Source organism: Silurus meridionalis, chromosome 13, assembly GCF_014805685.1.
Source record: "Silurus meridionalis isolate SWU-2019-XX chromosome 13, ASM1480568v1, whole genome shotgun sequence".
Taxonomy (NCBI): Eukaryota; Metazoa; Chordata; class Actinopteri; order Siluriformes; family Siluridae; genus Silurus; species Silurus meridionalis.
In genome coordinates this window covers 28632777-28650885 of record NC_060896.1, presented here as the reverse complement: position 1 = coordinate 28650885, position 18109 = coordinate 28632777, and the positions used below count along the sequence as shown (strand labels likewise).

At 40.5% G+C, this 18109-nt stretch overlaps 1 protein-coding gene across 1 annotated transcript; it reads right to left on the bottom strand.

Moving 5' to 3' along the window:
• ddb1 (damage-specific DNA binding protein 1) lies at positions 1 to 17173 on the bottom strand. Its single transcript, XM_046864774.1, has 27 exons — positions 16983 to 17173; positions 15859 to 16007; positions 15616 to 15732; positions 14706 to 14927; positions 14040 to 14154; positions 13854 to 13951; positions 13508 to 13666; positions 13247 to 13330; positions 13038 to 13154; positions 12646 to 12748; positions 11970 to 12045; positions 11770 to 11878; positions 11506 to 11684; positions 10965 to 11128; positions 10738 to 10845; positions 10372 to 10579; positions 10009 to 10104; positions 9195 to 9306; positions 8351 to 8474; positions 8105 to 8269; positions 7786 to 7880; positions 7530 to 7700; positions 7111 to 7220; positions 6593 to 6762; positions 6336 to 6438; positions 6054 to 6177; positions 1 to 536 (listed from the first exon to the last, which is right to left on the bottom strand). Exons 1-27 carry the CDS (start codon positions 17041 to 17043, stop codon positions 453 to 455), a joined length of 3423 nt encoding a protein of 1140 aa, XP_046720730.1. The 5' UTR covers positions 17044 to 17173; the 3' UTR covers positions 1 to 452.
• Between the last annotated feature and the right edge of the window lie 936 nt (positions 17174 to 18109).

Genomic DNA, 18109 nt, shown 5'->3' with positions numbered 1-18109 from the left:
GAATGTTTACTGGAGCAAGCTTTATTAAAAGCAAAAGAGAATATCGAACAAAAACATCACGAAGGAAAGTCTAAGTCATGTGATCAGCGTCCTTCTCGAGTCTTTCACGCAGTGCCGTTTTAAACACGAGGCCCTGATAAAGCAACGTGTTCTTTACCCTTTCATCCCTCGACTCTTCTCGCACACACACACACACACACTCTCTCACACACACAAATTAATTCTAATGATCAGTTCTACAAACCTGTGCGCGTGTTTTGTATTTCTAGTATTTCAGGACAAGATGCTCTAAAACCAATCTGAATCTTGAGGAGTGAAACACCAGCACACACACACACCCTTTTTTCCCCTTCAAAATGCACCTATTTTGTACACACACACACACACACACACACACACACCTGTCTGGTTTATTTATATCTATGTACACGGCGTTGTGCAGGTGGAGCATCTCAGTGGATCCTGGTGAGTTCCTCCACTATCTTAATGACTTCATCCACCGTGGCCTCACGCTTCATCCCGCTCCCGTCATCAATCTACACACACACACACACACACACACACACACACACACACACACACACACACACACATTAATCAAACATCATACACACACACTAATCATCACACACTAATCAACCATCATACACACACACACACACACACACACACACTAATCAACCATCATACACTAATCAACCATCATACACACACTAATCAACCATCATACACACTAATCAACCATCATACACACACTAATCAACCATCATACACACACTAATCAACCATCATACACACACTAATCAACCATCATACACACACACACACACACACACACACACACACACACACACTAATCAACCATCATCACACACACACATCATACACACACAATCAACCATCATACACACACTAATCAACCATCATACACACACTAATCAACCATCATACACACACTAATCAACCATCATACACACTAATCAACCATCATACACACACACTAATCAACCATCATACACACACTAATCAACCATCATACACACACTAATCAACCATCATACACACACACACACACACACTAATCAACCATCACACACACACTAATCAACCATCACACACACACACTAATCAACCATCATACACACACTAATCAACCATCATACACACACTAATCAACCATCATACACACACTAATCAACCATCATACACACACACACACACACACAAATCAACCATCATACACACACTAATCAACCATCATACACACACACACACACACACACACTAATCAACCATCACACACACACACTAATCAACCATCATACACACACACTAATCAACCATCATACACACACTAATCAACCATCATACACACACACTAATCAACCATCATACACACACACTAATCAACCATCATACACACACACTAATCAACCATCATACACACACACTAATCAATCATCACACACACACACACACACACTAATCAATCATCATACACACACTAATCAATCATCACACACACACACTAATCAATCATCACACACACACACACACACACTAATCAATCATCACACACACACTAATCAACCATCATACATACACACACACATTAATCAACCATCATACACACACACACACTAATCAATCATCACACACACACACACTAATCAATCATCACACACTAAAAATCATCACACACACACTAAAAATCATCACACACACACACACACACACACACACACACTAATCAACCATCATACACACACACACACACACACACACATCACACACACACACTAATCAATCATCACACACACACACACAACACACACACACACACACACTAATCAACCATCACACACACACACTAATCATCATACACACACACACACTAATCACACACACACACACACACACACTAATCAATCATCACACACACACAAATCAACCATCACACACACACATCACACACACACACTAATCAATCATCACACACACAAATCAATCATCACACACTAATCAACACACACACACACACACTAATCAATCATCACACACACACTAATCAATCATCACACACTAAAATCATCACACACACACACACTAAAAATCATCACACACACTAAAAATCATCACACACACACACATAATCAACCATCATACACACACACACACACTAATCAACCATCACACACACACACTAATCAACATCACACACACACTAATCAACCATCACACACACACACACACACACACACACACACTAATCAACATCACACACACACACACACACACCAATCAACCATCACACACACACACACACACACACACACTAATCAATCATCACACACACATTAATCAACCATCATACACACACACACACACACACACACACACACACACTAATCAACCATCATACACACACACACACACACTAATCAACCATCATACACACACACTAATCAATCACACACACACATACACACACACTAAATCATCACACACACACACATAATCAATCATCACACACACACACACACACACTAATCAATCATCACACACACACATCAATCATCACACACTAATCAACACACACACACACTAATCAATCATCACACACACTAATCAATCATCACACACATTAATCAACCATCATACACACACACACACTAATCAATCATCACACACACTAATCAACCATCATACACACACACACACACACACTAATCAATCACACACACACACTAATCAACCATCATACACACACACACACACACACACACACACACACACACACTAATCAACCATCATACACACACACACACACACACACACTAATCAATCATCACACACACATTAATCAACCAACACACACACACACACTAAAATCATCACACACACACTAATCAATCATCACACACACACACACACACACACACACACACATACACACACACACTAATCAACCATCATACACACACACAAATCAACCATCACACACACACACACACACACACACACACACACACACACCAATCAACCATCACACACACACACACTAATCAATCATCACACACACACAAATCAACCATCATACACACACACACAACACACACACACACACACACACACACACACACACTAATCAACCATCATACACACACACACACACACACACTAATCAACCATCATACACACACACTAATCAACCATCATACACACACAAATCAACCATCACACACACACACCAATCAACCATCACACACACACACACACACACTAATCAATCATCACACACACAAATCAACCATCATACACACACACACACACACACACACACACACTAATCAACCATCATACACACACACACACACACACACACACACTAATCAACCATCATACACACACATTAATCAACCAACACACACAAACACACACACTAAATCATCACACACACTAATCAATCATCACACACACACACACACACACACACACACACACATAATCAATCATCACACACACACACATCAATCAACCATCATACACACACAGACACTAATCAATCATCACACACACACTAATCAATCATCACACACACATTAATCAACCATCATACACACACACACATAATCAATCATCACACACACACACACATAATCAATCATCACACACACTAAAAATCATCACACACACACACACACACACTAAAAATCATCACACACACTAAAAATCATCACACACACTAAAAATCATCACACACACAAATCAACCATCATACACACACACACACCAATCAACCATCACACACACAAATCAACCATCACACACACACACCAATCAACCATCACACACACACCAATCAACCATCACACACACACACACACACACACACACACACACCAATCAACCATCACACACACACACACACACATTAATCAACCATCACACACACACACACTAATCAATCATCACACACACACAAATCAACCATCATACACACACACACACACACATAATCAACCATCATACACACACACACACACACACACACACACACACACACACACTAATCAACCATCATACACACACACACACACACACACACATAATCAATCATCACACACACACACACTAATCAACCATCATACATACACACACACACACACACACACACAAATCAACCATCATACACACACATTAATCAACCATCACACACACACACACTAATCAATCATCATACACACACACACATTAATCAACCATCACACACACACACTAATCAATCATCACACACACACACTAATCAATCATCACACACACACACAATATACGCTCCCACTGAGTGTGTAATAAATACCTGCAGTGTGCTGACCACTTCCTGCATCTTGGCTCGTCCCAGGTCTAAAAGCTTTCGATCAGATCTCCGTCGATGAAACCCGTGGCCTGCTCACACACACACACACATAATCAATCATCACACACACATAATCAACCATCATACACACAGACACTAATCAATCATCATACACACACACTAATCACACACACACACATACACACACACACAATCAACCATCACACACACACTAAATCATCACACACACATTAATCAACCATCACACACACACTAAATCATCACACACACAATCAATCATCACACACACTAAAAATCATCACACACACATTAATCAACCATCATACACACAGACACTAATCAATCATACACACACACATTAATCAACCATCATACACACAGACACTAATCAATCATCACACACACAATCAATCATCACACACACTAATCAACCATCACACACACACACACATCAACCATCACACACACACAAATCAACCATCATACACACAGACACTAATCAATCATCATACACACACACAAATCAACCATCATACACACACTAATCAATCATCATACACACACACTAATCATCACACACACTAAAATCATCACACACACATTAATCAACCATCATACACACACACACTAATCATCACACACACTAATCAATCATCATACACACACACAATCAATCATCACACACATTAATCAACCATCATACACACACTAATCAACCATCATACACACTAATCAACCATCACACACACAATCAACCATCATACACACTAATCAACCATCACACACACACAATCACACACACACACACACATACACACACACACACTAATCACACACACACACTAAATCATCACACACACTAATCAATCATCACACACACTAATCACACACACACACACACACACACATACACACACACACACACAATCAATCATCACACACACAAATCAACCATCACACACACACTAAAAATCATCACACACACTAAAATCATCACACACACTAAAATCATCACACACACACACACACAAATCAACCATCATACACACAGACACTAATCAATCATACACACACACACACATACACACACACACTAAAAATCATCACACACACTAAAAATCATCACACACACTAATCAACCATCATACACACACATTAATCAACCATCATACACACTAATCAACCATCATACACACAGACACTAATCAATCATCACACACACTAAAATCATCACACACACAATCAATCATCACACACATTAATCAACCATCACACACACAATCAACCATCATACACACACTAATCAATCATCACACACACACACATTAATCAACCATCATACACACAGACACTAATCAATCATCACACACACTAAAATCATCACACACACACACATCACACACACACACTAAAATCATCACACACACAATCAATCATCACACACACTAAAAATCATCACACACACAAATCAACCATCATACACACACACTAATCACACACACACACATACACACACACACTAATCATCACACACACACACAATCAATCATCACACACACTAAAAATCATCACACACACAATCAATCATCACACACACTAAAAATCATCACACACACTAAAAATCATCACACACACACACACACAATATCGCTCCCACTGAGTGTGTAATAAATACCTGCAGTGTGCTGACCACTTCCTGCATCTTGGCTCGTCCCAGGTCTAAAAAGCTTTCGATCAGATCTCCGTCGATGAAACCCGTGGCCTGCTCAGTCTTCCTCTCCGTATTGAATGATCTCCAGGTGATCAAAGTCAAGGAATTTTCTTTTTATACCCGCTAAACTCCACATGCCCGTGCAGCACAGAACCCTGAACGGGGTAAATACAAGTTTCTGCTGAACGTACAGAGCATCAGCAGAATATGATGTGAGAAATGCTACAGTGGTTTTTGAGAGGATATAAGCTGTGCTCGATCTTTCCCACGCTCTTGATGACCTTGTTGAGACGATTCTGTAAATCCATCAGAAGACTGTACCATCCCTCTGACAGAGACGTCACCAGCCCTGAAACACGGATCACCATATGAGCATGAGATCAGGATTCTCTCGTCAGATCAAATTATTCAAAATAAAGTCATGGTGCAGGGACGTGAGCATTAAAGTGCTTTAATACAATGTTACATAGACGACGGATTTAACACTGTTTTTTGTTTCTTACCGATCATTCCGTTAACGGTTCCGAACAGGACGGAACCCTGTGTAGGAGTGGAGCTCTCGCCGAGGTTCTGCAGCACGAGGGAACCGTGACAGAACACGTTCACAAACTCGCCAAGATGGAACACGCCCACTTCCTGTAAATGCTGACGCTCCTCATCAGTGGTGGCAGCACTGAGAGAGAGAGAGAGAGAGAGAGAGAGAGAGAGAGAGAGAAAGGAAAAGAAATAAAGGAGACCGTTGCAGAGAGTAAAAAATGGGAAAAAGGATGAAAGAAAAAAGGAGTAGAGACAGATACACAGAAAAGGGAATGGAGAAAGAGTTGAATGCATAGAAAGAAAGGTAGAGAGAGAGAGCAAAAGAAGAGGTGAGAAAGAAATTTGCACTAGTAATTCCCCCTTTGTACTGCAGGTGTTCTCTGCTCACTGATTGGCCGAGACCCGGAGCCCTGAGCGAGAGATCACATGAGCGCTGAAGTTTTCGAGATCTCATTAACGTGTCAAGAGCACAACCCTCCTGTACCTGTCTTTCTGGCACACGAAAAGGTTGAAGGCGTTCTCTGCACCCAGGAAATTATCATCGTCCAAAATCTCCACCGCACTCATCCAGTTCGGGTTAAAATCCCGAGCGATCTGACGAGGAGGAGAAACAAAACAAAGATCAGCAGCTACAAACATACTAAGAGACACACCTACACACACACAATGAGGAACAGACAGAGAAAGCGAGTGTGTGATAAAAAAAAATTAAATAAATAAATTAAAAAAAAAAAAAACACACACAACACCCCCAACTGTTAGTATAAAAAACCCAAATTGAAGAAAAGAAAAGAAAAAAAAAAAAAAAAGAGTTCAAAGAAAATGACACACTTCAAAAGGTAAAATTGAGTTTGTTCTTTAAAATAAAATAAAAATACCCCCTCCCCATCATGAACATCTCACCTCCTCGAAGTTCCCCTCCATGGGTTTGTACGCAAGCAGCAGCACCGACCTCATCAGATCTCCTACCAGGATGAAGTCCCCTTTGGTCTTCAGATACAGAGCCATGATGTTGTTGTAGTGATTACACTCTGTCCTCAGCTCTTTTTCTGCTGTCCACTCGTACAGACGCACCTACACACACACACGCACCAGGAATTAGCTTTAAATATAAAATAATCATGGTATTTTGCAGCTTGTGTACGTCTGGGAGACTCACGGTGCTGTTGATGCTGGCCAACAGTTTGCCGTTAAACTCCACGATCGAGTAAACGGCACCTTTCACTTCTTTCTCCGCTACAGTCTGCAGTTTACCTTCAGAGACGTACAGAAAAGTACAGCGTTTTTGATTAAACCCATACACAGATTAATGATAGTAAAAGAAATAAACCTGGTGTGTTACTCATCCTACACCAGACCAACAATTATCATCTGCTCATAATTATATTTGATGCTCGCAGCTAATAGAAATGATAAACATTATTAACTAACAGCAGAATAAACATCATTAATGAATTTCTACACCAAACATAACAGACCATCAGTGTAATGGAAGACGATGATGCGTCCCTGCTTAGGCTCCGCCTCCTCGGGGTAGACCATGGCGGTGCCCACGATGAAGTAGATGGCGGGATCTTTGCCCAGTTTACAGGATACCAGACTCAGAGCGTACTCACTGGGCAGAAACTGGTGGGCATGAAGCACTGGGGTGGGGAAGGGGATCACGATTACTTTGGTTTAAAAGCTTTTACGAGGTTTCTGGTTGAACGATGTGGAGAAAATACCTTCAAAGGTGTGCTGATCCACCACCAGTAAGCTGTGCACCTCCACCTCCTCACCGAAGGAGGTCTCATGTGGGGAGGTGCTGCTGGGGAAGAGCTTACTGGAGCTCACACTGCTGGACAGAGCCTGAGGAGGACAGGAGGTAAAACCTCAATAAAATGATCAGAGCAGAGAGCAGGGAAGAGAGAGAGAAAGAACGAGTGAACGACAGGGAAAAAAAAAAAACAGAGGCAGAGATAAAGAAAGGAAGAAAGAGACAGACAAAGAGAAGCTGAGAGACTCAATCATGCAGACTTCCATAACGGTTTTTAAGACCATATTAAACATTAAACTATAACATGCGTTACGTTAAAACCTCTGCTATTTTCCACGTGTTGAGTTTTCTTTTGAAAACGCTTATTTTCCCTATGTTCTGTCCCGAGACGGCGTTTTCAGTAAACGGGAGCGTAGCTTTTCCCAAACGCTTTCCAAAAATGAAAATTTCACATCGCAGTGTGGAGCGTGTGTGAAAAAGATGCTGCATTTTTATTCGTGCCGCAACCTTTCAAAAAGCCAGAAAGAAGATAAACGGCAGGTGGACATGACGTTTTGCTCGTGTGCAGTACAGGGACGTGAGTGTTTTCAGACGTTTCAGTGTCGATTAGGAAATCGAAAGAAAACGAATGTGTGAGGGTTTTCTAAATATTTTTACTAATTATTATTATTATTTTTATATCTTTTAGAAAAATTAATAGGGCACTAGTATGGTAACATTTTTCAATACTTAGTGAGAGAAAGAAAGACGAGAAAGAGAGAGAGAGAGAGAGCAAAATATAATCCATGTGGGATCTCCTCAGGTGAACTGACCTGAGTGCTGGCGCTGGGGCGTACCGGAGCCGTTGTTCCATTAACATCCTGCATCTCTACTCGACTGGAGAGCACACCGAAACACTGAGACACTTCCTGATAACAGATCCTCCTGAGAGAGAGAGAGAGAGAGAGAGAGAGAGAGAGAGAGAGAGTGGGGTAAAAAAAAAAAAAAGTGGAGCATGTTTTATACTTTCACCCTGAAATCGAGCAAAAAAAAAAAAAAAAAAAAAGATTTAAAAAGAATTTGATGGAAACTGCTGCATTCCAGCTGCACACTCAGCAGAAAGAGAAGGAAGGAAAGAGGTTAGGAATTATGCAGTGATGAAGTAGTTAAGTGAATGTATATGTATATAGTAGAGGTCAACTAAGTCAATCAAACGATAAATAGATACTGGATAAACAAACCAAGTAAAAACTATTACAAAAATAAAACAGTACTGAATCATGATAATGTAAAAACTTAAATACGATTTTTATATTAATAAATATTGAGGACATGCATTCAAACAGAAACAACAATAACACTGCAAATGAATAAAAACAGTGACCTCCAAAATGGGGAAAAAAAAACCCTAGTTAAAAACAGCAGGTATAAACATCAGTGATCTCGTACTGTATAATGCAACCCGGAAAAACTATCGGTATGGATTTTTGCAGATATTTCCAGCAATCAATTATCGGTGCCGATTGGTCGACCTCTAGCAGGTAGGAGAAAAAAAGGATGACAAAGAAAAGAAAGAAGTACAGAAGAAAGGATGTACATACAGCGATCTATATATAGATCGATGGATAGATAAACAGACAGACTCACTTGGGGGACTCATACAGAGGTACAGTGCGAATGTGAAGCTTCTGGATTTCATCAATGGTACCGATGGTCAAAGTGCTGTTATTGGCCAGAGCCAAGCTGTAATGGAGATTAAATAAGAATAATAACATTACTACAAAACAGCAAAATATATAAAACATATATAAATATGTTCTTTCAAAAGATTTATAATGTGAACAGCAGCTTCACGATCATCTGAGTGATAAACCCTGATTCATGTTGGGGGAATAAAAAAAAATAAAATTCTCCATCAGACTTAATTATGAACATTTATATTGTATTCCTTGTTTATTGTGTTCGAGAAGTAATAAACGAGGCTGATTTGCCCCTCATACACCCACACACCTGTCGGGGTAGCCCTCAGAGTTCAGGGGGCACATGTAATTGACCTCTTTGAGGTTGACGTTGGAGAAGACGAGTTTGTGGTTGCTGGAGTAGATGACGGTGGGTCTGTCTGAGCATGCAAACACATTGGAGGTGGAAAGGGACCGGAAGGTCCGGAGCACCGTGGGCTGAGTCCCCAGAGTTACCTTCTTCCTCTCAGTCAGAGTGCCTACACACACACACACACACACACACACACACACACACACACACACACACACACACACACACACACACACAATTTTATTGATCATCTATATACAGATCCTCTATATACAGTTTTTTTATGATTTTTATTTTAATGAATTGTATGAGCTTTTTCCCGACCCGTCTCCAAGTCCAGGCCGAAGTAGAACAGCGCGCCGTCTCCCAGAGCACAGAGAAGGTAATGACTGCCCTCAAACGTGGTCATCAGGATGGAACGTGGAATGATCTCTGAGTGAGACAGAGAACCGTTTAACCATCAACACATTTGTATTGAGAGCAAATAAACATTTTACATATTTACTCTCAGCAGAATGAACAGACGCTTTCACACTCAGAAGTCCCCTCACCTCCACCCAGCATCTCCTTATGCAGAGGGCTGAAGCAGGGCAGACGGAGGACTCGGGCCGAGATGTCGGTCCACAGGCCCACGGCGCACAGGCCGGACTCTCCGCTACTCTCGCCGAGGGGAGTGATGTCCAAACACGCTACCTCGTGCTCCATCTCTGTCGAACTGATTTACAGAGTCACGTTAATAAACCACAAAAATCATGCTTCTATAGGAGTCTGATTCGACTAGCAATCTCGGAGAGCTGTTAGGAAACGAGGATCCTACCATTTTTGTTATATGGGGTGCGAAATATCTGATGTTTTTTCTCCTAATAAGTTAAGATACGGTGCATTATGATAATGCTATAAATAAAGATGTAAAAAGAAAGCAGCATTTAATAAACGTTATTATCGGGTAAATAAATCTGGGAGATTCTGTAAAGCGATATTCTGTTCTAAATTAATCCTGTAAATTCATTTTCGTTCGTTTTCTCGATGCATCGATGTTGTGATTAGAGCACGTCGTCGTCATCGTTGTAATGACGTGTAAACAGGCTGTACCTTATCTGCTTGAGTTCTCCGCTGAGGATCTGCAGATAGTAGAGTACTCGTCCCACCGCTAGCACCACCTGGGTGGAGTTGCAAGCAGCCACGCTGATGTTCCTGCCCTGAGGTTCTTTCCATTCGCTAATTAAAGACTTGCTCTCCTGCGTGACCAATCGCACTGAACCGGAGGTAATCTGGAAGACGCAACAAAAGATCAGTTAGTGCTCTCGACACCGATACGAATGACGAAACCAGACGACTGCAGTTTTAAAAGATCACCTGAATGAGTTGCTGGTGAGCCACATTGCCGCAAAAGAACGTCTGCTGGTTATCTACAAACCCGGGAAGCTCGGTTTCCTCCACCTCCTCTCCGCTCAGCATCAGAACTCTGATTCATGAACACAAACACCACAAAAGAATTGAAACAAAAACAGCTGAATGAAGAAATAAAAAAATAAAACAATGGCTCCAAGTCCTACCTGGTTTGTCCGACGAAAGAAAGCACCAGCATGTCGTCAGTTTCTTTGCCCGCCTCCGAGCGAAGAGGCCATAACCCTGAAAACAAACAAACAAATAAATAAATAAACAGGGGAAAAAAAAACCAGGTTAAAAAATAAATAAAAAATTCAGTTTCTTAAGATGTCACAATAAACCCCACCTTTTGATTAACCTGTTGGTGTGTGCTAAGATTAGTATCTGACCAACCTAGCATTAGTGACGGAATAAAATCTCACTCGAGATCTACAAACCATGGAAAGCAGATCTTCATGGAGCTTTGTGCACAAGGGCATTGCCATGATGGAACAGATTTGGGTTTCGAGTGAATTTAAAATGGTATTATACCCTCCAAAGACGTCCTGTACAACTGTGTGCCTCCTGCTTTGTGCTAACAGTTTGGAGAAGAACCACATATGGCAGGAGAGTGAATGTGAGATGTTTACTAGCTTGCACACTGTCTAGCTGAGAAATACTGCAATTCTAATTAGCATATTCATGAATATTTATACATTTTCGTGTTTGCTTGTCATTGGGGAATTGGTATAGAGATGCCTAGAGATCCAGGACTTTTTCCAAAATTGGATATTAAAATGGAATTAATTTGTGCATGTAAAAGAGAGAAAAGAACAAAAATAAATTAAAAAATTACGCACTGACCTTTGATACCAGGCAGGTCGATACTGGCGTGCTCATGGATTCCTATTCCATTCCGAATGATCCTCAGGGAACCTTCTTTAAACGCCCCGGAGCAGGTGACCAGCTGTATGGAAAGACAAAGAACCTGATCAGAACATCAACACAGACAACATATCTCCAAAACAAGGTCACACAGCTCCAAGGTCACACAGCTCCAGTCTATATCCAGATCATGTGACCTAACAATCACAAGCCACGCCCACTACAACAACCACTTAATGAATGAATCAGTGTTTATAGAAACTTTAATACGGTGAATCTGATTTCTGATCTGCATATTTAGACTCGTTTTGAAGAAGACAGAAAAGCCTGATTGCTCTGCTGTAACATCACGTGGACAGGTGTTGTCTCACCTGGCCCTGTCCTTGCCGCTCCAGATCCACGACACACATGTCCACGATTGGCCCCAGGTTGGTAAATGTTTCCATAACTGCCACGTAGGAGCCCTGGTCGTTACTGTCCACATTCAGCTGTGCACACACACACACACAAAATACACACACACGTTTATTATCTGAGAAACATCAAGTCCTCGTAAAGAAATAATAAAAACCTGACTGACTTTAACCAGCTGAGAATCTCCGAGTCTGGAGCCTACAAACACGACTCCGTTATCCAGGTAGGTCAGACACTCGGCGATGGATGTCTGGAAGAAACACACAACACTTGCTAGATACATTTGCATCCATGTTTTCTCAGACAAACAGAACATTTCATCATTTCCATGTGACTCGTCGCAATCATGCGACTGTGATTTTGTGATGTAATATGATCAGCTTGCATGAAGCTCCGCCCAATTATGAATCAACAGGAATGCACTCACCTCTCCCAGCAGCTCCACCCGTAGATCTTTCAGCACCATGGATCCATCGATCAGTTCCTCTTTCTCCAACAGGAGCATGAACAGCCTCCCGTCCATGTCACCCAGGAGGTAGCGAGAGCCGTTCGGATCCACGCGGTTATGACACACGATCGTGCTTTGCTATGGATTTATGATAAACTCATTTAGGAAACAAACCTAGAAATGTTTATATTGTTGATGTAATTTGTTCTTTATACATTTCCCACAGTTCAGTCCAAACTTAAACGTTACCATAGAAACAATAGTGCATCCTGACCAATCAGAATTCCGAACTCATCAGACAGAAATAGCACACGTTTTCAGTCACCTTGATTGTCGGAGGTGCGATGGCCAGGTATTTATCTCCGTTGTGATACGTGATGGACTCCTGACCGATGATTATAGCGCCACCAAACGGCTCAGGAACTGCAGAAACACAAACACGCACGATTCAGTGATCTTTATTGATTTTATGAATATTCATAATTTATTGAAGTCTCCAATCACAGCTCACCGGGAATAACCATGGAGGCTTCAGCTTCAACGTTCTCCTGCTTCCAGGGCCCCTTACTAAACTCCTTCTCTTTCAGAGACACCTCATACGTCTTCACGTGACGTCCCTGAGGGTCCTGGAGAGAGACCACAACTCAAGTCATATTATGGTACTTTTGGATTTGTAAAATATAATGGATATACAAGTCAATGATCATTTTATTTCATTTCTACAAAAATAATTAGTTGTTTTTTTAAGAATAAATATAATAATATTTTATAATAATTCAAATAAATATATAATTATTGAACATAGTATAACATGTTTAATTAAATATTAATTCAATATTTAATAAACAATAATTATGTAAATTTTTTGCTAAAGATTAAAAAAAGAAAATCCCTTATTTAAAAACACATTTAATGCATTTGATAAATGTTTGGTAAAAAAAAAAAATCATAATTATATGATGTTTAAAAAAAAGATTATTGAGCACATTTAATGTAAAGAATGTTGAAGTTCTTCTTTGTTAAATAAAATATAAACTGTTTCATAAATAATCTAACAATAAATATTGAATTGTTCATTATAAATAAAAGTAAAAGAAGTATAAAGAAATAAAGCGAGGTATAAAGTGTATAATGAGAGGTTTGATGTGGATATAAATGATTCTAGGTTATTTGTTACCTGATATATGAAACAGACGGTAGGAGCCTGGCACCCGTACAGGAAGTGCACGTCTATAACCTGCAGCTCCTCCAGACGAATGTTGAAGGCTTTGAGCTCTCGGTTTTCCCGATCCAATGGGATGACTTTAAAAAGACCGTCGTAGAGCCGCAGACCAATCATACGACACTCGGGGTCAACGATACCGATAATCCCGGTCTCTGACGGACGCCCAATCCGATCCTAAAAAAATAAAGTTTTCTTACATGTCTTATATTCATTTGTTAAATAGCCAAAAGTAATAGGACACCTGACTTCTGCAGCCATATGTGGTTCTTCTCTAACTGTTACCACAGAGTTGAAAGCACATCATTGCATAGGATGGGATTTCCATGGGTTGAAGCAGAAGATCTCCTGCTAGAGAGCTCCAGACCTACTGCACACCGTTGAGATAAATGTGATCACTGACTGAACCCCAGGAACCTCCTCACCTTCAATAGTACCTGACTTTACTAACACCCTTTCAGCTGAATGAATCTCCCCAAAATCTAGTGGAACATCTTCCCAGAAGAGTGGAGATTATTACAAGAGCAAAAGGAAGAGTCAATGTATACCCTAACCCAAATGAGGATGAGGTTCCCCTTTTGAGTCTGGTTCCTCTCAAGGTTTCTTCCTCATAACATCTAAGGGAGTTTTTCCTTGCCACAGTCGCCACGGCTGCTCATCAGAGATAAACACACACCATTCACCTTCACTGGTGATTTCTGTAAAGCTGCTTCGAGACAATGTCTGTTGTGAAAAGTGCTATAGAAATAAACTTGACTTGACTCAATGTGGAACGAAATGTTCAAAAAGAACAGATTTCCATACCTTACCTAACACAAGTACGTGTGAAGACTTAACATAAGACCTGAAGGTTTTGTGTTAATACCTGAACATTTCCATGAGCACGAGTGATGATATCAATACTATCTCCATTCTGCTTGTACTCCAAGATACAGGCGTTGTATTTGGCCGTCAGAATGAACAGGAGATCCTTACTTTCACCCTGAACACAGACACAAATGTTATCAACATATACACACACACACACACATTATATATATATATATACACACACAGAGAGAGAGAGAGAGAGAGAGATATGCCCCAAATATTCAACACGGCGACTCACTTTGGGTCTAAAGAGCTCCATGACGGCAATCTTGCCGTACATGCCGATCTCCTTGACCGGCCGTAATCCCTCCGCCGTGACCACATAGATCTCCAGACGTGTGTTCTTCGCTATGAGAAGGTTAAGATCCTCCGCTGACGTGAAGTGACCTGCAGATACAGCGGCATCTGATCAATCACATGAATTACCTCAGATGGACCATGTAACACTAACAAACTACTTCCGGGGACCTCGGGACCTAATCAGGTGTCAAATCGGTTTAATAGGTTTTGATATTCCTTTTAGTGACGGAAAGATCGGATCATTTTAGTGACTCGGTTCTTTGAATCTCGTTCGTCAAAATGAATGCATCTTTTTGATTTGATCAGAAATGATAAGTTCCATTTTCAATAAGCAGATCCTCCAACACGTCTACACACCAACTTTTTTATTTTTTTTTGCACACACACACATATATATATATATATATATAAATATATAAAAGTAACTGCAAATGAATGAATCACTCTGAGTCGACTCGTTCTTCTGAGTCATATTAAAGACTCGATCATGAACGACTCTTCACTATTTGGACCCAAAATTATTTGGACCCATTTAACACTGCGTGCACCTGCATTCCGTATACCATCCATATGTCCTATTAGTGTTCAGAACAACACAGCAGGAGATAAACATGAAGCTTTAAAACACTATATTAAAGCATTTCATCGCGTTGTTATGATGTTTTTTTTTAAGCTTCATTATTTTTATTTCTATTCTTTAGCTCGAAGCTGCGAACAAACACTTTCACCTCAAGTAAAAAATAGCAATAAAACCTCCAGGAGAACATTTATAGTTTTATAATTAATAAAAACGAATTAAGATATTAAACGAAAAAAAAAATGTAAGCATTAATTTTAGCACAGCGTCACGCACGCGCTCGACGTAGCAAAATCTAGCTAGCGCGAGAGGCGTAAAAATGATCAACTGACAGGTTTCGATTGAAACAATATTAATAAAATCAAATAAAATAAAATTTAATAAATGAAACAAAGGATCCGTGATGCGTTTATAACCGAAGCGACATGCTAGCCGCTAGCCCCGCAGGCCTGAAGCGCGGGAGCGCGACAAGGGGACGGACTGACCGGTGATGCAGGCGTTCACCGCGGTGGGTTTCTGCGCCGTTACCACGTAGTTGTAGGACATGGCGTTCAGCTTCACGACACGAACACCTGCAAATGATCGCTCTCTTTTTTATTATTATTACGCTTTAGGTTCTGCTTCTGTGTACGAGCATGGAGACGCCGAAGAAGCCGCAGGAAAAAACGAAGCTTCACAGCGCCACCTTCAGGTCTGGAGGACTGACAGCGTTTTATTTTTCCCTTGTTGATTTTTTCGCTTTTTGCGGCAATTTTACGGAAATCATTCTGTTTTCTTTCTTGTTTTTTTTTCGATATCACGCCTTTATTTTCTCGAGATTTGGACATAAAATCGCCGGGGGGACTGCAGGGGGTCCGCTAATTAATATTGAACCACAATAAATAAATACATTAATAAATAAATAAACAAACATAGATAAAAACATCAGAGAGAAAATATTACATTAAAAAATATCATAATTATGACATTAAATTCAAATAAAATCTAAACTTTTAATGTAATGTGAAGTTATTGCAAATGTATTATAATCCGTCTGGGAGTAAAAGGAAAATGTAAAAAACGGCAAATTAATTGAAATAAAACACAACTGGGAACAACTTAATAAATTGTGATTTTAATTCCAAAATGTATGTTTGTTATGATGCATAAATCTTTTGGAAAGATTTGAAAATATACAGACAGTGACGCATGTACAACATACTGTAAATCTAATTCTTCTTCTTCTTTCGGCTTCTCCCATTAGGGGGCGCCACAGCGGATCCTCCGTCTCCATACCCCCCTGTCCTCTACATCTGCCTCTTTCAACCCCACTACCTGCATGTCTTCCCTCACCACATCCATAAACCTCGTCCTTGACCTTCCTCTTTTCCTCCTTCCTGGTGTCTCCATCCTCAGCATTCTCCTACTGATATACCCCATGTCCCTTCTCTGCACATGTCCAAAACATCTCAATCTCACCTCCCTCACCTTGTCTCCAAAATGTCCTACATGCGCTGTCCCTCTAATAAACTCATTTCTAATCCTGTCCATCGTCATCACTCCCAACGAACATCTCAACATCTTCAGCTCTGCTACCTCCAGCTCCACCTCCTGTCTTTTATGTGCATGTTTT